Source organism: Andrographis paniculata, unplaced genomic scaffold (genome assembly GCF_009805555.1).
Source record: "Andrographis paniculata isolate CXL003 unplaced genomic scaffold, ASM980555v1 Contig69END, whole genome shotgun sequence".
Taxonomy (NCBI): Eukaryota; Viridiplantae; Streptophyta; class Magnoliopsida; order Lamiales; family Acanthaceae; genus Andrographis; species Andrographis paniculata.
Genome location: NW_026137605.1, coordinates 444,497 through 465,245, shown reverse-complemented (window position 1 = coordinate 465,245; position 20,749 = coordinate 444,497). Strand labels below are relative to the sequence as shown.

General features: G+C 33.5%; 2 protein-coding genes across 9 annotated transcripts; both read right to left on the bottom strand.

The window, feature by feature from the left end:
- Positions 1-570: 570 nt before the first annotated feature.
- On the bottom strand, positions 571-3,070 carry LOC127263395 (protein phosphatase 2C 50-like). Its single transcript, XM_051292398.1, has 5 exons — positions 2,865-3,070; positions 1,723-2,489; positions 1,307-1,639; positions 1,108-1,213; positions 571-1,010 (listed from the first exon to the last, which is right to left on the bottom strand). The coding sequence occupies exons 2-5, from the start codon at positions 2,365-2,367 to the stop codon at positions 673-675; spliced, it is 1,422 nt and encodes a 473-aa protein (XP_051148355.1). The 5' UTR covers positions 2,368-2,489; positions 2,865-3,070; the 3' UTR covers positions 571-672.
- A 6,883-nt stretch (positions 3,071-9,953) lies between these two features.
- Positions 9,954-20,267, bottom strand: LOC127263393 (uncharacterized). 8 transcript variants are annotated; one of them, XM_051292393.1, is made up of 18 exons: positions 20,075-20,267; positions 19,279-19,628; positions 18,366-18,900; positions 18,011-18,290; positions 17,399-17,685; positions 16,411-16,587; positions 15,258-15,977; positions 15,044-15,138; positions 14,885-14,944; positions 14,717-14,805; positions 12,883-13,204; positions 12,608-12,792; positions 12,447-12,521; positions 11,903-11,973; positions 11,765-11,822; positions 11,164-11,443; positions 10,894-11,013; positions 9,954-10,818 (listed from the first exon to the last, which is right to left on the bottom strand). In XM_051292393.1, exons 3-18 carry the CDS (start codon positions 18,776-18,778, stop codon positions 10,337-10,339), a joined length of 3,714 nt encoding a protein of 1,237 aa, XP_051148350.1. In that variant the 5' UTR covers positions 18,779-18,900; positions 19,279-19,628; positions 20,075-20,267; the 3' UTR covers positions 9,954-10,336. The 8 variants fall into 8 exon arrangements, with proteins under 8 accessions (XP_051148350.1, XP_051148352.1, XP_051148346.1 ...); XM_051292395.1 differs by having other exon boundaries at positions 9,954-11,013; positions 18,011-18,101; positions 18,210-18,290; XM_051292389.1 differs by having other exon boundaries at positions 9,954-11,013.
- Between the last annotated feature and the right edge of the window lie 482 nt (positions 20,268-20,749).

Below are 20,749 nucleotides of genomic sequence, written 5' to 3'. Positions count from 1 at the left end.
TGTTGAGCTACAGTAATGAAATGAATAATCACTCCCGTCATCTACCTGCCTTAATGAGCATTTTTCAAGACCTATGACCTCGATTTGATCCTATTAACATATTCACGAAATAATGCATATATTATAACACATAATAATACAAAATATAATATATTTCAACAGTATATAATAAGACAATATACAATATAAATTTTCAGCGCAATAAATATATATACAGTGCAATACTACATCGTACATGTTGACTGATGCGTTGCACGGATTTTATAAATTATTTCCTCCGTTTCATATCTATTTATCCAAAAGAGTATAGTATGATAAAAGGTAATCGAAAAGAATCCAATCAGCACGGCCACCAAAATCCACAGATCACCCAACCTTAAATTAAGCCCCTTTCTCTTACAGCCACAACATTAATCATAAATTTAATTAAAATTTCTTGAGAGAGAGAGATTAACAGAATGTCATTGCAGCAGCAGCAGCGAGTCAGTCACTAAAAATGAATGCTCCACTGTCATTACATCATCATCATCTTTAATTATAATTAGAATTAGAAACCAAAAAAAAAAAAAGTGATGAACAAGATCTTGTAAGCAACAGTCAGCCAAGAAGAAGAACATGAACAACAAACTGTTATTACATACATCGTTTTCATCTTCATAATAATAATAATAATCAGCCCTTCTTCTTGACCCTCCTCTGCGCTTTCAAATCCACAACTATCACAGATATATTGTCTCGGCTCCCTCTCCGGTACGCCACCTTCGACAAATACTCCGCTGCGTCCTGCGCCGCCGCATCGCCATTCTCGCCGCCGTCGTCACCGCCGCAGCCGTTCGGGTTCTTTTTGTGCCATAGAAGTATTCGCTTTCGCGCCAAATCACAAGCCTCCTCGTTCGTAATTATGTCCCACAACCCGTCGCTCGCTAATACAAGGCACTCGTCTTCTTTGGCGCGTGGCATTATCGTTATCTCCGGATCCGCAATCACATATGGCCTCAAGTATCTATCGCCTGTACATTTACGCGAAAATTCGACGTAAAAATCAGACAAACATCGATAAATAGTGTCATTTAAATGGACATTGTGGTTTATTATTAGAGCTCGTACCAATGGATCTCGACACTGCAAGAACACCCGAGACGCGATATCCGTCCCAATTTATGACCTTGCCTCCGGAAGCTTCTATTCTCGCGTATTCGTCTTCTCGTTCCGGCTAGAAACAAAGAGTTCGATGGTAAATATATACGTAAAAAACAATAGTATCTCGAACGAGGAAATATTGTCGATCGAGCTGGGTCTCACTCACTTTATGGTCTTCGGACAACGGAATCGGTGATTTCCCGCGGTAAAGGACAGCTCTCGAATCGCCACAATTCGCGACGATAATGTGGGTCGAGCAAACGACAGCAACGACGGCCGTGGACCCCACCGACTCCGGCGCGACGGGCCAAACCGGAGGATCGTCGTCGGGACCGTCTTCGAGGAATCCTCCGACCTCGTTGTCCAAACGACGAAAACATTTCGTGAACACTCGCAGCCACCGCTCTTTCAATTCGGTAACGTCCGAAGAAGTGTTGTTCGCGACGTTAATCTCTTCGGCTAATGCAACGTGTAGACGATCCCGACAATACTCGGCTACCTACAAACACGCGAAAGAACAAACGGTAAATACGATAGATCAATCGATCGTGCGAAGGGCATTGCTGGCGTGCATGTCCTAACCTGACACCCGCCGTGCCCGTCGTAAACTCCGAAAACGTGTCCTGTTAAGTCCCGACCGGCGGGGCTAAGCTTGTCTTGGTCGCGGCAGCTCAGCATTTGGGCCGAGATCTTCGAGAATCGCGGGACGGCGACGATGGAGTCTTCCATTTCTTGCCGCCTCCCGCAGATCGACGCCGTCCCCCAAAGAGGCCGCGGATCGGAAGGGAAAACTTGTTTCGATATTTTCATTTCATCGGAAACTTCTAGAATCGACGTCGAGAACGTTCTCCGGGGCTCTCGACCGCCACCGGCAGCCTCCCCGCCGTCTCCCGCCGGCGACTTATGAGAAACGCCGCCGCTGGCGGTCTTATTATTACTATGTAAGGACTCTGTATTAGCCTCCAAGCCTATGCAATCGTCCTCGATGCATAAAGCGGTTGCGAATCGAGAATCTACAATGCCGGAAAACGGAACCTCGGCCGCCGCATCACGATCGGCGGCAACGGCGGCGGCTGCCCTAATTAAGACACCGGTGTTGTCTTGACTGTCTTTGGATTCAATTCTCATCACGACTCCATTATCGGTAGGGTTGTTATTACATGGAGGAGCAGCTGCAACAGAGGAGGTCGAATCTATAATATCTTCAACCAAAGGCAACTTGGTCATATGTTAGTTTGATAATCCGAATGGAGAGTCTTCCTCGGACATCAATCAATCAATCAATCAATCAATCTCGACAACCAGAGTCCTTCTTCTTCTCCCATGTTTCTTCTCATCTGAAGTTAAACCTAATTTGAAGACATGAAATTAACAAGGGGATTTTGGGGAAGAATCGAAAACAGAATCAAAGCATAATAATAATAATAATAATAATCGAAATCAATTGACTGTATGAATGTTGGTTAATTCGAAGCTTGTGTAAGAGAAATGGAATCGAGATTCTTATGGATTGACTGATTGATTGATTGATTATATTCTTCTCTATCTATCTAAAATCTAAATAGAACTCTGAAATCGTCATATCCATAAAAAGGTGTAAGAAATTAAAACGATAGAGCACAACATAATCAAGAATCGATAAAGCAAGAAATAATAACAATAACAACAATATCATCAGTATGAGTATGAGTGGAGAGGTAGAGAGTAGAAAGTAGAAATCTCACATAAAAATGAAGCTCCAGACCCCAAATTCAAGGCCTGCACCAAAGCTTGTCATAGGTTCTATATGTCAGTGTATGTATATCTCTATATGTATTTCTTCTCTTCTTCTTCTTCTTCTTCTCCTTCAAGAGGTGAAACTAGAGAGAGAGAGAGAGAGAGAGAGAGAGAGAGAGAGAGAGGTAATCTGGACAAATGAGAAAAGGGCAGAGCATAAGGGTGTGTCTTGACTTAATAATAATAGTTAGATAGAGAGAGATAAAAAAAATATAAATAAATAAAAAGGGGAGGGGGGTGGGGGTTGGGGTAGGGGGGGGTTGGTCTGATGAGGCAACACATGTCACCCAACCAAAACAAACCCTACTCTCTTTGCTTTCATGTTTTAATTTGCACATTATTTAATTTGGGTGAAAATTTATTTAGAACGTATTCCAAAAGAATTAGTAATTTATTACTTAAAATTTTTTGTACTCCTTCAATTCCATAGGAAGGTTGTATTTTTATTTTTGTCCATCTTAAAGGTATGATTTTATAATTTAGTAATTGTACTACTTATTTAATATTATAAATATTTTTTTAATTTATAATATATTACACAAATGTTATCACCTTTATATTATATCATACTAATAAAGATATTTTTGTCTTTTTAACTCCAATTCAATATAATACTAATTTTTTTTTTTTCATTTTTTTTTTATGTATTTTGTAAATCATGGGAAAAAACGTTACAAACTACATTGAGATTTAGAACCAATTTTAGCTAATAATCAACAAAACATAACTTTTTCTATTTATTTAATTCTCATATAGTAGTACTAAATTAAATGCAATTTTTTCTTGGAAGAATAACAATGAACACATGCACCTCTCCCTATTCATCCGCAGATAGGATATGATATGATATGCTCATTCATTTAATAATAATAATAATAATTAATATAATGGATTTTAGTAATCTTTCTTTCTCAATCCCCACAAAAACAAACTACCAAATATTTTTATATTAAAATAAATAAATAAGGAATTAATAAGAAGGTGACACATAGGCAGGCAGGCAGGCAAGGAAGGAAGGAAGGAAGCCTGCTTCTAGTCTCGAGTTGCTTACCGTCTCAAAACAGTTTATTACAATACAATAATTAATCAAATCAATTTTTTAATCTCATCAAAATATTATAATCACATTTCTAATTTTTTTTTTTTTTTTTAAAAATAATTTTATTTTTTTCCCTAAAATGGGCAAAAATATATATATATATATATAAAATAAATAAATAAAAAAGACTCGTGTAGTAACAAAACACAAGTATATGTATGTATGTGTCAAGCAAAGGCAATGGGAGGGACCCCTCTAATTTCTCTCACTAAGTAATAAAATATAATATTTTAATTAAAAAAAATTACTATTAATAAGTTATAGATAAAATTAAATTTTTTTAAAAAACAGAAATATTTATATAAATAGAATTGAGTGAGTCTTCCTTTAGAAATACCAAATTGCCAATGAAAAATGGACCAGCCTTTTTTAATGGGACGTGGGTCCCGCTCATTGGACATGTGTCCAACCAGGTGTGCGTCTCCCCTACCCCCTACGCCTCCTCTCTATAGACTTACCTACACTGATAAACATATACTATGGGTGCGTTTGTTTGGGAATTTGTGATGGAGTCCAAACTCAAGTGCCACAACAAAATTATATATCTTATAAGTTTCAAATAAATTTTACTAGAATAAAGTTTTTTGGAGGATATCAAAACCAAATTCGTGCTACTCAGCTCAAAGCGGACAATATCATACTAGTATTAAATTGACCCTGTTTGATTTGATTATTTTTGGAGAAAAAAGTGAAATGAATAGGGAATTAAAATCCAATCCCACGAACAAACACACCCTACCATAATTAATTAATATGTTTATTTATAATTAATTTTAAATTTTTTAATTTTAATTTTAATTTATAATAATTTATATTATAAATTAATTATTTTTACTAATATATTATTAATTATGTATTAATTATATTCATTTTAAATTCTTGTGTTTACTATAACTAAAATCCAATTTTGTAAGGAGGAAGTACAATTTATAATTAATATTTAATTTTAAATTTAATAAATACTCCTATTAATTTCAATTTTTTTATATTTTTTATTTTTAACCATCGTACAGAATTTTTAATAAAAAATAATTATATATTTTAAGTTTTATAATGCTAATTAAATTATTTAATTAATTTAGTTTAAATTTATAATTATTTTGATGACATCATAATTATTTTTATTAATATATTTTATTTAAATTATCATATTTATAGTAATTTAGACATTTATCGGAGACAGAAGGAATGTTAAATAATTTTATATTTTATCTAATATTGATAATTTATTACTTCATCCTTCAGGTAAAATCATTTTTATTTGAGCTGACGTAAATTTTTTCATTAAAATAATAATTAAAAGTATTTATAAAAATGTTATACCTTTGGCGGTAAAAGTATATCTATCTACTATTTTAATCTATTTATTAAAAATGTATTTATACTATATTTAGTTTAAAAATTACCATTTTATTTATTTACATCATTGCTACTGTCACGTTATATAAATTTTATTTTAATAAAAAAATACTACTACAATCTTATTATATAATTTTTTTTTATATTTCAATGATATTTTAATTTCTATATTTATTTGTTAACTTACTTGAACAAAAGTAAATAGAGTATATAAATAATGACTTAGCAAGGGACTACAAGTTCCTCTTTTTTTTGACTTTTATTCTTAATATTTACTTTTATTAAAATATATTTAAATTATAATACTATTAATCATTATTTAATCAAATTTTAAATATAAATATTACTTTTTATTTAATCATCGTTATATATATATATATATTTAATCAGCCAATAGGATGTCTCCACGAGCTTCTTTTAATTTTTTGGGATTTGAAGAATTTCCTTTTGGGGGTCTGTGTGTGTGTCGATTTCTGGGTGCCCCAGCACAGCACATTACACTTTCCCTTTATTGAGAGCTCCGGGACCTCCCAAGATACGTGCCCACTCCTATCGCTGCTCATCTACTTGCTCCTCAGCTCCAGGGACTACGCAAAAATAATTGCGTTAATAGATTCACTGAATATTTATAATAATTATTTTTTTTGCTATTTAATTAACATTTTTTTTAAAAAAAAAAGGAAAAAAGAAAAGGGTTTTAGAGAGTACAGATTACTCATACACAGATATTCATAATATAATATTATATTTTATATAAATTCAGATCCGTTGCTGATTTTACATATCTTTCTAAATATTATACACGTAGACACATACGTAGAAATTCAACTATTTAATTTTTATTCATATATATATATATATATATTTTTCGAATTAAATTTTTTTAGTCAAATTCGTTCCATTGAAATATAATAAATTAATATAAGTAAAAAATAAAATTGTTTCGTTTTTGTTTTTCTACTCCAACTTTTAATGTGCACATATTGAAGATTATTATTATTATTATTATTTTTGCTATAATCAATTATAATTTGAGGTCTGTTTCGCTTAGTGTTTCGATTTATATAATCAATTATTTCATATTAATATGATTTCAATAAAAAAAAATATTATTTTAATATGATAATCAATTATTTCATATTATTTTAAATATATATATATATATATATATATATGGAACATATAACATTGCGTATGTTTAGACCGTTGAATTTTTTGCACATTTTAATAATGAAATATAATCTAAGTTCAATCCCAAAACCCCATAACATATTATTGGAATTTTTTATTGATTCTTGTTCGTCAATAAATCTTTCTTAAATTTTTAAAATTTTATTTATTTATTTATTATTTCCATGTGGGCAATATCTTCACGATGTTCAACTATGATTTTCTCTCTTGCTTTGAATTTTTGCCATTGAATTCAATTTGGATCTTTTCTCTTTCCCTTTCATACAAACAATTCTTTGTTTGTAATGAAATCCTATGTTTGTCCAAGTCAAGTTGAGTTACGAACTACTGTTAATTTATATTCAAATTAATTTGAAATTTAATATTAATTTATTTTTTTAGATAATATTTTTATTGAAACTGTTAGAAATGATAAATAAACAAATACTTCAAGAAAATTAATAGAATTGTAGATAAATGAGGTGTTCATAAATTTAACTTGATTAAATTATCCTAAACTTAATCAAAATTCATTGTTAAATTGAAACAAATCGAATATAAACACAAATTTTGGATAGTTGCGTGCATGAATTGGTTTAGTTACTCACAAATATTTGATATTGTTTGATAATGAAATTCTTAATTTCTCATCTGGAAAAAATATATACCTTTAACATGCCAAACAAAGGTGTGTTTCATTTGAAATTTTTTTATTTGTATTTGATATTAAAATAATATTTTATAAGATATGTTAAGAGAAAAAGTTATATTTTTTGAAAAAAAAAAATACATAGTCCAAATAATAAATTTTAAAAATGATTTAAAAAAATATACCCTTTGAGTTACTATAGTTTCGACAATTTTCAATAATTTTTAATGAAACATAAAGAAAAAACCAAAAATATGATATTTTTAATAAAGAATAGATATTAGATATATTTTAGTAACAAATAGAAGTACTTATGTCAAGTGATACATTTCAACACATTTGGAGTTTGTTTGGTTTGAGTTGCATAGCACATTTTGTTTTACAATTTAACTGGATTGTTTCTTGTTATAATATTATTTAAACTAAAATTCAAATATAAACACAAACTAAATAGGCCCCAAGTCGACAAAGAGACTTACAATCCTACAAAGCCCGACCAAAATAGCGAACTAGAAAAAGTTCTAGATGCAATGTATAATATAGAAAAGACGGTAGCCAAACGACTAAAGTAACAAGTAAAAAGAAACAAGAAGCAAAAATATCTACAAAGCATTAGATTAGATACAAAAAGATAGATTGAGAAATTCTTTCTAAAGGCAACAAACAGTTGTTTTAATGATGAATGCTTGCAAGTAACCAAAGCATCATCTAATCCATCCCACATTTTCCACAAAACAAACATTCATATTTATGGGAGGGAGTTAGGTTGGCCAACAAAATCTATTTCTAATTTCCAAGTTTCAACCACCATATACCACCTGAAAATGACTCTACATCTACATCCAACCCCGTGTATCTATATATCGTTGTAGTTACTGTACTGAATTTTATAATTTAATGTGATATTGATAACATGTTAATATAATAATATAAAAACAGCACATAATCTAACAATATATAACAATAATTTGCATAACACATACTACTATTGATTCTAGCACAAGATATATATATCTATACGGTACATTTTATAAATATGAACAAACAACAATATGTTCTAGTGTTATTTGAAAACATGTATCTATTTCCTACGTCTGGAAATTCACCAGACTCCTAATGTACTGCTGGAGTTTATCGAGCTAGAAATAAGTGGTGACGGGGCAGTAATGGAGTGTCTACCCTAGCGTGTAATTCTTGATATGGAGCAAGGAAACTATTGTTATTTACGTTCGATAAGTTTGGAGGGCATGTATGTGCAAATGGATGTGACTGTTGCACAAAATGCATATATGGATGCGACAATGTTCCCAAGTATTGAATGACAATAAGCATGATCATATATAGAGCATATAGGCGTAAATGAATGTAACAGAGTATAAATATCCAATAGCAATGGATCGATGAAAGGAATTAATCTTAAAAATTCTATGATCTTGATGGCAATGTAACTCAGTAACAAGTGTAGAAATCCATGATAATATGCACAAGATTAAGCTTTAGCTCCGGATTTGGATACTGTTATTAGTGTGCTGCAAGTACATGTATTCTGAATGTGACTTGGTTTTTAAGAATGCAATAGAAACAAACCGACATAGCCAACTAAACAAAACGATCCAATCATGCCAGAAATGAAAGCATCATATAGTGAAAGCAGAAATGAATGGGAAAAAATTGCTAGAGAATCTCCTTAGCTCTGATTTAGGATCTTACCTTTACGAATAATGAATCCATATATTGCAGTAGGATTGATGGGATGGATATGCGATATTGTGTTTCCAATAACAGCCTGCAAAAACAATCAAATGGCTACAAACGCTAAAAATATCACACAAACTTCATTGGCAAAAAACGAGCAGAAGACCGGCCGATTGCTCATCATATAAAAGCAAAGGAAACTCGAGAAGTAATTTTAATATAAAGCTCACCATAGAAAGAAGTAAATAATCCAAAGACAAAATCATTGCAAGCAATGTTGATGTCCTTGAACTTGCAACTTGCAGTGAGAAATGACATAATGAAACCATGTCATAAATTTAGGAGTTTTTAATCTGGAACTTTGTTGTAAGTACCATACCAGCAAGTATTACTTCAAAAGATATGTATGCATATGTTGTGTACCTTTTTCACAGAGCAATGCAGTTCAGTATGCCTCGGTATAAGACGACACACAGAGGAAACGAAGAGCGCGATTATGAACTCAGGAAAGAGATATTGGAACAGCTTATTGATTTTGGAAACACAGCCCAACATTCCATACCAGAAACACAAAGTTCCACAAAGGCATCTCTTAATAGCAACAAACTAAGGCATATAAATCGACTATGAGGCTGCAATGATGAAGTCATTCAATTCAATGGTCACGCAAGTTCCAAGTAAAGGATATAAAATTTCACAATCTTAACTCAATGATGATTCACCATAGCTCAATTTATGCAATACAAAAACCAAGCAAAACTGCTCGCATATAAGTAGCTACAAGTAAACAGTATGGATGGCCAGATGATGCTGTGATCCACAACATCCTGTTGCCTTGCCTAGCAAGCAAATAACTTCACCTCCGAGATTCATACTTAATTGTTCGAGGAAATGACAATCAACCAGTAAAGAGCAAATTTAAACTGAAAAGTATGCATTGCAGAACGAGCTCATCAACACAACCTTGGCAGATAATAGAATGAGAAGTATAAATGTTAAAAACAGATATGTCATTAAATGAGAGAGCTAAACATGAGATCGCAAGGCTCCAAGTGGAGCATCAAATGAGAAAATGCACAATTCTTATTGAAAATGATATAAAATTATATACAAAAGAAGCTGTTCCTGATCAGTAATGTTCTCAATTAAAAAATATTAGTTTGCGAGGTCTTTATCATTATATATATATATACAAGCTTGAGCACGACCAAAAAGATTTCTACAATCAACACTTGTAAATGTGAAGAGGAGCAAACTCTGAAGGCGCAAAGGTTCACTCACAATCTCAACTCAGGAACTCAAAGGCATAATAACCTAAGGAGTATAAACCTACTTATGGTTGAGACAATCCAGCGATCCGTATGCAACTGTTCAATGCACAGCATCAAAGCATCTTCATGTGATTGGCTAAGAAATGGAATATAACACACTGATGCAAACCATCGTATTCAAATCTGCATATCCAAATCTGCCAGATTATCTGTTGGGATTTCAAGCCCACATGAGAAATCATGATCTTTCAATTCATCATCCTCAAAGTTAAACCATGATCCCAAATCAACCTTTTTATTATCATTGGGGTCCATTAAGTCGTCAGGAATACGAAGAGCAGACAAATCTATGGGATCCTCCAACGTGTCCGGGTCATATTCATTGGGGTTCTTGCCAATATCAGTTCCCACATTCTCACCTGATTTACTTACTTTGGATTGATCAGAGATTTTGCCCTCAGGACCATTAAGTGAAGCAGATAAATGAGCAATTTTCGGCTTAGGTTTTGTCTTGTTCTTTCTCTCACCTTTACCAGTGGATGATGCAGGACGACCGATTTTAGCATTCCCACTTCTGTTTAACACTTTTCTTCCCTTTCCTGCTCTGTCCCTCTCACTCCTCTTGCCTTTGACATTGGGTGAAAGAGAACCGCCAAGTCCTGATGATACATTAGAAGATATATTGATTGAGCCACCAACATCATCAAGCAATAATTCCCTCCTTTTCACTCTACCTGGCCACATTTCTCCTTTATCAGTGTTTGGTTCAGAAGCCGGACCAGCTGTTACAAGCATCTCAGAAGAATGAATTTCCTGATTGTTTGAGGAAGGGCTCTGCTCTGTTTGCAATGGGGCTACACAATACATGCATTAAAAAATTAAGATTATGATATATCAGGAGATTGACATGCACTCAAAGAATATAACAAATAGACATTCACATCCAACTTAACACATAGACGAGGATAAGGATTAAGCATTCTATATATATAGGCAAGACATACCGGACGTTCGAACTTCTATGGAGCACCCAGGTTTTCCCGAATGGAGTTTATCAGATTCATCCTCAGTGTTGCTCGTTGAAGGAATTTCATCTGCAAGCCTTGATACTCCAGAAATAAATATGTCCCTGTAAACTGGTTCATCAAAGGAACTCTTTCCTGTGGCCTCAAATTCCTTATAATGTCTCAACGTCCAATTAACAAAATCTGCAGCAGCTGTTGCTTGCTTGACCAATTTGGTGTTTGCATTTTTCGTCCCAGGTGCATTAGAAACCAAGCAACTCTGCAGAGGCAAGCAAACCTTCAACAATTGGTCATTTAAAAAACTGCAGGTTAATGCTGCATCATCGCACATCCCTCTTCCACGAATATTCTCGCATAATAAAGCTCACACCATCTCTCCATTGTGGATAAAATTTCAAGTTTCAACCTCGATAAATTTTATTATCCAGGGAAAACAAATTTCACACACTGCTAAAGCTGAGATATACTGTTTTAAGGCAGTGTATGCAATCAGATATGACTGCCTTTGCTTCAAGTGAGAAGTAAGGGTTTCATTTCCTAGGAAAATAAATTGCAAAGAAGGTACAATAATAATAATTACCATGTACTTCTGATAGGCAATTTCAACAAGTTTGTCATTGGCACGTCCTTTGAGCTCCCTAAATGATTTGAAGATTATCAAATAGATTTCAATAAATTCATTGTGAAAAGACTGCATAGGAGAACTAAAAATTCTTACGTTTCCTGGAGATCTTTAGCCTTGGTAACATGACTTAAGAGCTCTCCGTGTAAGCTTTTGTTCTTTGACACCTAATCAAAGAGGAATACCCAGAAAATGTAACTTATTCAAAAGCAGTGTGTATACAATGTATAAGCTTCACATATTTTAATTTATCACATAAGAAAGATGATGTTAAAAATTGCAAGCCAAACAACTGTAATCCTAAAATTATCTTCAAACATCTATTATTCATATAGGACATCTCGTTAGTCCTGGTTTCTTGAGACAGAAGAGGCAATAGCTGCTGCCTATAACATTGCATTACCATATTATCAAAAACCAAACAACTTCACTGCATGTGCTTGTTTGCAAGATCCAATTCTTTTCTAGTATTACATTAATGGAGTAATATATCCACCCTGGCAACATTATACACAATATGAAAATAAAAGAAGGATAGTGGTTAAATTCATTATATATTTAATTTCAAAAGCTAACTAAATTAGCCCGTAATTCTCTGGTATGCTTGACTATAAGGTACTAATGAAATAAACATAATTACCTGTTCATGGTACATTTCTTGCAATCCATATATAGTTTTGCTTATTCCTTCATCTCCACCATGTTCTGAATCAGACTGGCCAAAAGTGGATAATTAACTTATAAGGCAGTTAGAAACTAATGGCTGAAAAGGACAAGTTCCTTAGGATAAATGGAACATACCACTAAATCGGGAAAGATACCTATACTATGAATCTCCAGCAGAAGTCTTTCATTCATTGGCATATCCATATACTGATACTCGGAGCATGCTGTGCCAGATGAACAGTCTGCCATTAAACCATCATGCATAGGAACATAGCCAGCTTCTGAAATTCTCACAGCATTGCCCTCTTCCATAGGGTAATCTGGCTCATAAAATGATTTTCAATTAGTCTTTAAAATAAAAAATAAAAACTAAATAAAATTTATAGCGTAATATACAGAAGGACCACAACCTTGCGACATCAAAAGAGCATTTGATTCTTTTTCTATCTCCGCATGGAGCTGAGATCCATAAATATCGTACTTGTTTACTTCTTTTCCAACATCAAAAGCCTCTTCATTTTCTTCTTCAGGAATGATAGCAGCAACAACTCTCTGGTACAGTGAAATTCCATCACTGGTCTTTGTTCCGGTAATTGCAAGTTCAGGATCCACTTCAACATTTCCCATGTCAATTCCATCACTCTCAAATTCAAAGCCATTAGGCAGGAAATTAGAACTATCAGCATCAAGTAGTGGTGGAACTGACATATCCATTTCACAACGAAGATTTACCTAGAAGAGAAAAATATATTGTTTGGTAAACACACACAATCTTTCTAGTAATAAAAAACTACACAAGGAAAAGGATGCATGCTGCAAATTTAATTGTAGAATTTGTGCCAACAACAAACCATTTGGTATTTCATTGCAGTTTATTCTAAAGTTTCCTTAATCCATACCATGAATATATAGCGGGAAAATATATGTACAAGAAAAATTGCAAAATCAGAGATTTTCAAAAGTCAGGGTGGTACAACTACAAATTTAAAATGATAATAATAGACTCAAGAAACTTAGGGTGTGTTTGTTTGGGGGACAGGATTGGATTTACGCTATTCATTCAATTTTTTCCCCCAAAAAACATCAAATCAATACATATTTTTCATTTTTTATATTATACTAAAAATCAATTTTACATTCAAAACATCACATCAACACCTATTTATATCACATCATACAACTATTCAATTCAAAATTTTTACTATTCAAATCCCAACTCAAAATCCAAACCCCCAAACAAACACACCCCTAATAAAATTTCAATGATATAGTAAAGAATATTCTGAAGCTAAGAGAAATCAAGTTCCTATATTACAAAACTATAGTCACATTTTAGAAATTCTATTTCAGTAGAGACTAGACCATATGAAAAGCAAATAGTTTTCTGAACAAATGCAAGAACACTGGACAGTAGGAAATATAAAAGAAGACCTTGTTAATATATTTCCTTTTTTTAAAAAAAAAAAAAAAAAAATCAGGTCTAAATACACCAGTTAAATTTCTATAAAACATACAACCTTTTAATGTCTTTCAATCATGAGAGTCCATATTTCATCAGGAACATGGATCCCCATTGACTTGACATTACCAAGCACCAAGTTTCCAACTGGGTGAGCAGACCAAATCAATGAAATCCATATTACTTCTATTGTTTCAGTGCAGCATTCAATTGTACAGCATCTATGATGTCAGATCTAAATTGCACAAGCAGATACCTCATAAAAGATCATACTACTGAAACATAAACCAGCCTAATTTAATTCAGCCATTTAACTTCCTAAAGAGGATAAGCACTGACATCAGCAAGCAAGTTGAAGTGCTAAAAGCAGCTTAGAAAAACTTGTTGGAAGTATAATGTCTTATAATAACAAAGATAGCATTTGAAACAAGTCATATAAGAAAGTTGTTACTCTTAAATGAAATATGAATCAGCTATATAGTGAATGCCATTTCTTGCTGAAGCATAATTCAAGCCTCTGTTTATACATGCAAAAAAAAATTCGTGCTATTCACCAAAAGTTCTCTACAAAAACATCACAACTAAAACCTATTTTTATTTAAAATACTATATTAAAAAACTATGTTCTATTCAAAACATCAGATCCTTTGCCTGTTTATATCACATCAAAAACCTGTTTTGTAGTCAACTTTTTATTGTTCCCAAAGCAACCAAAAATCCCAAAACACTTCCAAAACATATTTAAAATCTAAACAAACTCCAAATTATATCATAAAATGTATTACCTGTTCTTTCAAATAAGTGATATCTGCATCACATATAAAACGGAAGAGGGGCTCCATTTTCTTCCAAAATGGGCTGGAGAGCGTTTGACCTGCATTAAGAAGTAGATAATCACAACAGCAACAAGATGTACGTAAAAAAGGAAATCAAACTAGGTAACAAAAAGATACCAGGGTTTATAACAGTATTTGTAGCAGCCAAGAGCTCTTTGTGTCCATTATCAGAACAATCTGTTATATTTATTCAGGAAGAGATCAAATAGAGAAGACAACAAAATTATAGGAGTTCAATGACATCTATAATAACAATTATTCCAAGGTTCACGCTACCAAGAAAATCAGCCATCACATTGACAGGTATATGATTATGCCATGTATTAGCCTTCCTATCAGAAGGCTTTCTTGGAGGTAGTCGACCAGACCTGCTGAACAGATTGTTTAACCAAGTCAAGAAAAATTACCAACTATTAATTCTAATAAACATTAACCCAGGGCAATCAAAGGAAATAATGATTAAAATAAGAAGAAATTAATTGTGTTTGACCTTTCAGTATTGACAGGACCAAGCCTAGCAGTTCTCATTCTTTTGGTTGTTCCCAAGCTTTCAATCTTTTCAACTGTTGGAGGAATCACAGACCTTGAAGAAGTAAATCCCCGAACAGTTCGTCCTTTTCTTCGAATACCATCTCCATGGTTATGTTTGCCAGCGGGCTTCTTTTTTCTTGTTGGTAATGAAGTTGATATTCTCTGGACATTCTGATCACCTTTTTCATTTATTTCACTACCCCCCTTACTCGCGTTTTGAAACTTATGTTCAGAAGAACCTGATTCCTCACTTTCAGATAATGTGGCAGGTGAAAAATTAGCAGATTTTATTTTAACTTGCTCAGAAGAATTGGCAGAGAAATGCCTCCCATTTACCACCATAGCAGGTGTCACATCTGTAACAGGATTTTCCTCATTCCCAGGAAAAATAGACAGCGAATTATTTCTCCTTGCAGTTCTAACAATTTTCTGAGGCCTCTGAACCCAACTAGCAACAGGGGGAGATGAAGATTGTACAGGTCTGGGTTTACATTTTCTGGAACCAGGGACACTGGGAATTTTGCTTGTGCAATTAGAAACTTCCCAATCAGTAGAGGACGGAGAACACTGAGCTTTTTGAGATCTACCAATTGAGCTTGATCTTGGGGCACGGATATTTGTGTTCAACTTTGAGCCTGAAGTAGGACTCCCTGAACTGAAGTCTTCCTGGGAATTTTCCCTATTTCAAAGCAAAATGTATCAACAGTTTATACACCCCGAGAACCAAGAGTAATGGCAATCAGTAATTAAGATCAATAATTTCTTGCAAAATATTATTACTTATTCCACCAAAATTTAACAGGATTGCAAGTCTTTCAGTCAACTGATGAAGAAAGATTTAAGGTAACACAGAGACACTAGCAAACAAGCTTGATCGCTGCTAGTATCACTGCTCAATGCATAATCTTTTACAGTGTATAGTTTGGTTCTAAAGTAACTTTTAATTTATTTCAGATTTCACAATGCATCAGTAATCTCACAATTAGCCCAACTCTTTCTATCAGTGGTTTTCAGAACAACATCACATAAAGAAAGTGCACATAGAAAGAACACTAAATCATGAACTATTCTTTTAAAATATTAATGAAAATCAAAGGAGTAATTAGATATACTTGTTTAAAGCTTTTGGATCCACCACTTCTTTCTCTTGACCAGTTGGATGTTCTCTCCTAACATTTAGAGTGGAATTGCTATTGGGAGCTCTTGAGGTGGGTAAATGGATGCCTGAACTGGTGTGTGAGATGACCTCAGCTTTCCCAACTCCTGCACCTCCATTAGCAATCCTAGATCTACATAAAGGTGCAAACGAATATTACAACGGAGGGCACCACCCTATTAATAATATCATACATATATTTTACCAAGCAACAGAGGAAATAAATCAATAAATAAATGAAAGACATTTTATACAAGGAACTATACTACATTACATGAAACATCAAAATTTTCCAGCTCTAGCAATATTAACAACTATGCCAGGGCCGTTGTGCTCTTATTTCAGGTAGCAATCACCCTAACCACCTGGGCAATCATATAAAAGCCAACTCAACCATCTCATGCTCAAGTGCAAATTATCTGAGAATACTATAGTTACAGTTTCCGTATGACTTAAGCAATGAGCAGAATAGTGCAAATATTTGCAGAACATAATAAGCTCTTTGATCATTTCAAAACAGGAATAATTTCTATGTAAAATATAGTAGCAGGAACCTAGTTCCAAAATAGGAGTCTGATGGTTACAAAATCTTATGCATATTGAATGCAAATTTTAGAAGGCCAAACAAATTCGAAATGCAGGAATAAAATTGATTCTAAGATTTTGCTCTTTCTAATTTATTTAATGTAATGGCAGAAGTATACCTTAAACACAATGACGAGTACAACTTATATAAATGAATTTTCAATTTTAATTTTACAAAACAATACAGCACCATACCTATCAACAATATATGGAATCTTCATCATCACTAAAGACTCCCATTCGCAATAACAAAATCATAGATGCAGTCATTCACATGGCAGAGAGTCAATATTATATGCTAGCAAAAATATTGAAGCCAAAAGCAAATCATCTGCCACATAAACTATACGAATTGATACCTGAAACCACGAGCATCAGTTAATCTTGGACTGGCTTCAGTAGAAACCCAAGATTCCCTTCCTTGCTTAGGTTCCCAGTAACCATCCACTGGTTTTGTCTTCAGTGAGGTAGCAGCATCAGGCTTTATACGTGTACGTTTTTTCTTTGTTTTTGGATTCTCCCAACAACCAACAGAAGTAGATACAGTTTGGTCTTCACCACGAATGGAAAAGCTGTTGGACAATCTTATAACACCCCTTTCCTTGCTAACAGTTCCAGTTGGTCCTGTTTTTGGCCGTATATCAACCTACAGAAGATGTATGACATCAAAAGAAGTTGAGCACGCTCACTTTAAAACAAGTAGAAAGGCTGACCAAATTATTCAATATATTCAATCAACAAAGAAAAAGAACAAGCCGCAATAGCATCTAAAAGTAGTTCAAATTAATATAAAAAACTATAGGAAAGTCAGAAAGCATGGAAATCTCATGAAAATAAACTTTATAGTATGGGCAGCAGAAAACAGGGACATTCTCACGTAAATGTGGGTTGAAATTATTATCAAACAAAATATAATCGAAAAAAACTATAAATAGTTTATCTAATATAGGAAACAAATGCTTGATACAAACCTTATCACTCATCATAGAAGTTCGAGCACGTTTGCTTGGAGGGACATTCTTTGTCATTTCTTCAGATTTGTGATTCAGAAGATCTAGCCCACTTGTACCAGCAAAATTTTGGGTTCCAAGTTTATCACTTCCCATTCGAGAATGGGGTTTATTAACTGATAACAATGTGTTGGATCTATCATTAAACAAGGTATCTAACCGTGATCTCTTCCTTGGCGAATTAGATGGGAAGCATTTATTATATACAGATAAACAATCATTGAATATCTTCAGGCGTTCCCTGACGAAGACATCTTCTATTAGTATATAAAAGGGTAAGAAAAAATAAAAGGCCATTTAAATTTAAAATACCTACCGAGCTTTAGTACCACATTCTCTCACACCAGATTTGAGTCGTCTGAGTTCCTCTAGTGAGCGAGAACACATTTGTTTACTATTAGAAGAAGCAGGTAGAGAATCTTCCAAAGGAATACCAACAGCAGCACTAGCCCATTTCTTGAATTCTGAAGGGCGGTTCAATTTGTGCTCTGCAACCATTAATTTTGGATCAAAACGAAGACAGTTGAAGAAGTGAAGGATATCTCCTTTAATTGGAGATAAGCCACTTCTTGACATATTCGGAAAACTTAACAGTGGGCTCTCCAGGTCCTCACGGAAACTGCCTGATCTATCCCCCAAATTGGCATCATAGGATGACCGATGTCCAGATGTATATAATGGCCTATCTGGGCTACCAGAAGAAAGATCAAATTTGCTAGATGCTGACATTGCATCAGTTCCCACACATGCTCAAATGAGACATTTGTGCATCGCAATGTGGCAGCACTAACAATCTTCACCACCTCAAACCCGCAGCTTATAATTTGAACAAGATTACTGGATTTATACACCTGTCAACAATACAGAACAGCCATAAACTTATTCTCAAAAATTCATCACCAAATTTTATGATATTCAGAATATCAATGGCACACTGACAAACATAGGAAGAGGGGAAAAAATCAAGAGAGTGGAAAGGGGTTTGCAAAATTAGATTCCCGAGTTGAATTCCATTAAAGTTATAGCAAATAGCAAACACAAGAACATTCACAGACAGTTTTTCAACTGGTCTGAGTGTATCAGCTTTCAGGGAGAATGTTCAAATGCCAGCCTGCATAAAGATGCCAACACCCTACAATCTAAAAATGACAGAAATATGTGGCTAGAACATCTCAGGATATTTTTTCCAATAATAAAATTGTTTCCAATGTAACAAAGTCATTTTATACCTGAAAATTCACTCTAGACCAACAATCCCAGATTCAGCTAATATACTAGCTTGAACTGTTGCTTGCAACCAAAACCAAAAAACCGTTCTCAGTGCAACACAAACTGGCAGAATAATGGTTGACAAGTCAAAATCATAAGAATAATCTTTAACCCGGAATGGATATCTCAGTTATCCATGTTGATCATTATGGCAAATAGTCTGCAACTCAAATTTTTACAGACAACAATCTGAACTCCACCACCGCACAGCTTCCATATCGAAGTATCTCAAATGACAAAAGCTTATCCATACTTTCTGATGCACTTTTTATTAGCAGCTAAAAGAAAAGGAAAAGCTGCAACCAACAAACTTCAAACAAGAAATTAGGCTGCCCTGATGATCATGCCAAAATACACATATATGATATATCCAAAAGCAGAAAGCTGCAAACCCCAGCGTCAAAAACGCTATAGGAACCTCGCTCATTCTTCTTTAAAGCAAAGAAACATCGGAACAAACAAGGGAACACCAGCAAACTCAACTATCAATAATTTCTGGTAAAAAAAAGTATGATCCAGGACTCTAATAATCATGTTTCTGGCAATGATCATCACAACAGAGTCAATAATCAACCAGCTATTAAGGGTTCAATTAGGGTTTTGAAAAATCAACGTTGAAATAAATTAAAAATAACAGCTACCCCGCAGACCAGCATAGAATTAACATCAATATTCGATTAATGTACAGCAACAAAAAAATTACAAAATCAAGATAACGAAAAACGTAAAAACAAAAACAAAAACAAAAAATCCTACCGCTGTCGAAGAGTCGATAATCGTTGGATCACTGATCGGTGACGAATATACAGAGTGTCTTACGCCTTTCCACCGGAATTCGGCCCGGTTTCAGCCCGAATGTCGAGATTGCTCCATGATAGAAAATTTAAGAAATATATATATATATACGTGTGATTAGAGAAATACGAGATGGACTAAACCTACTTGGGAATCGAACTAATTTGACGGATTATACCCTTTAGGACTTAAATAACAGTATTTTATTCCCTAAGTGGGCTTTACTCCTAAAATCGCATTTATTGTTACCAGGCCCATCTGTCAATCGAAAGTCGCGTTTGCGATTCTATCAATGCCAAGAAAAATGTTTAATTATACGTGGAAAAAAATATTTTATCTGTCCCATCAAATTTATTTTTATTATTTTTAATTTAGCTTATTATTAATTTTATCAAAAGTCCAATCAAATTTAATTATTAATCTTTATTCAACTCTGCATCAATATTACTATATTTATTACTTTTTTTTATTTATTTTAATTTCTAAGTAAATATTTTAAAAATATTTCTACCTATTTTCTACTTTTATTATTTTTTTAATAAAATATTTATTTGGAAAGAGTACTCTGAATTGTCAAAATATCAAATATACAGTACAGAAAATACCAAAAATATTAAAATTTTGATACGAAAGAAA

What these genes read in the sequence shown, in the direction of transcription:
- LOC127263395 (XM_051292398.1), bottom strand. Translation starts at nt 2,367, where the DNA reads ATGACCAAGTTGCCTTTGGTTGAAGATATTATAGATTCGACCTCCTCT. An exon ending in CGTTGTCCGAAGACCATAAA is followed by an intron (nt 1,214 to 1,306) that starts GTGAGTGAGACC and finishes CTTTGTTTCTAG; the next exon opens with CCGGAACGAGAAGACGAATA. An exon ending in TGCAGTGTCGAGATCCATTG is followed by an intron (nt 1,011 to 1,107) that starts GTACGAGCTCTA and finishes GTAAATGTACAG; the next exon opens with GCGATAGATACTTGAGGCCA.
- LOC127263393 (XM_051292389.1), bottom strand. Translation starts at nt 18,778, where the DNA reads ATGTCAGCATCTAGCAAATTTGATCTTTCTTCTGGTAGCCCAGATAGG. An exon ending in TTGCCTATCAGAAGTACATG is followed by an intron (nt 11,444 to 11,764) that starts GTAATTATTATT and finishes TTGCCTCTGCAG; the next exon opens with AGTTGCTTGGTTTCTAATGC. An exon ending in CATAGAAGTTCGAACGTCCG is followed by an intron (nt 11,014 to 11,163) that starts GTATGTCTTGCC and finishes TGTATTGTGTAG; the next exon opens with CCCCATTGCAAACAGAGCAG.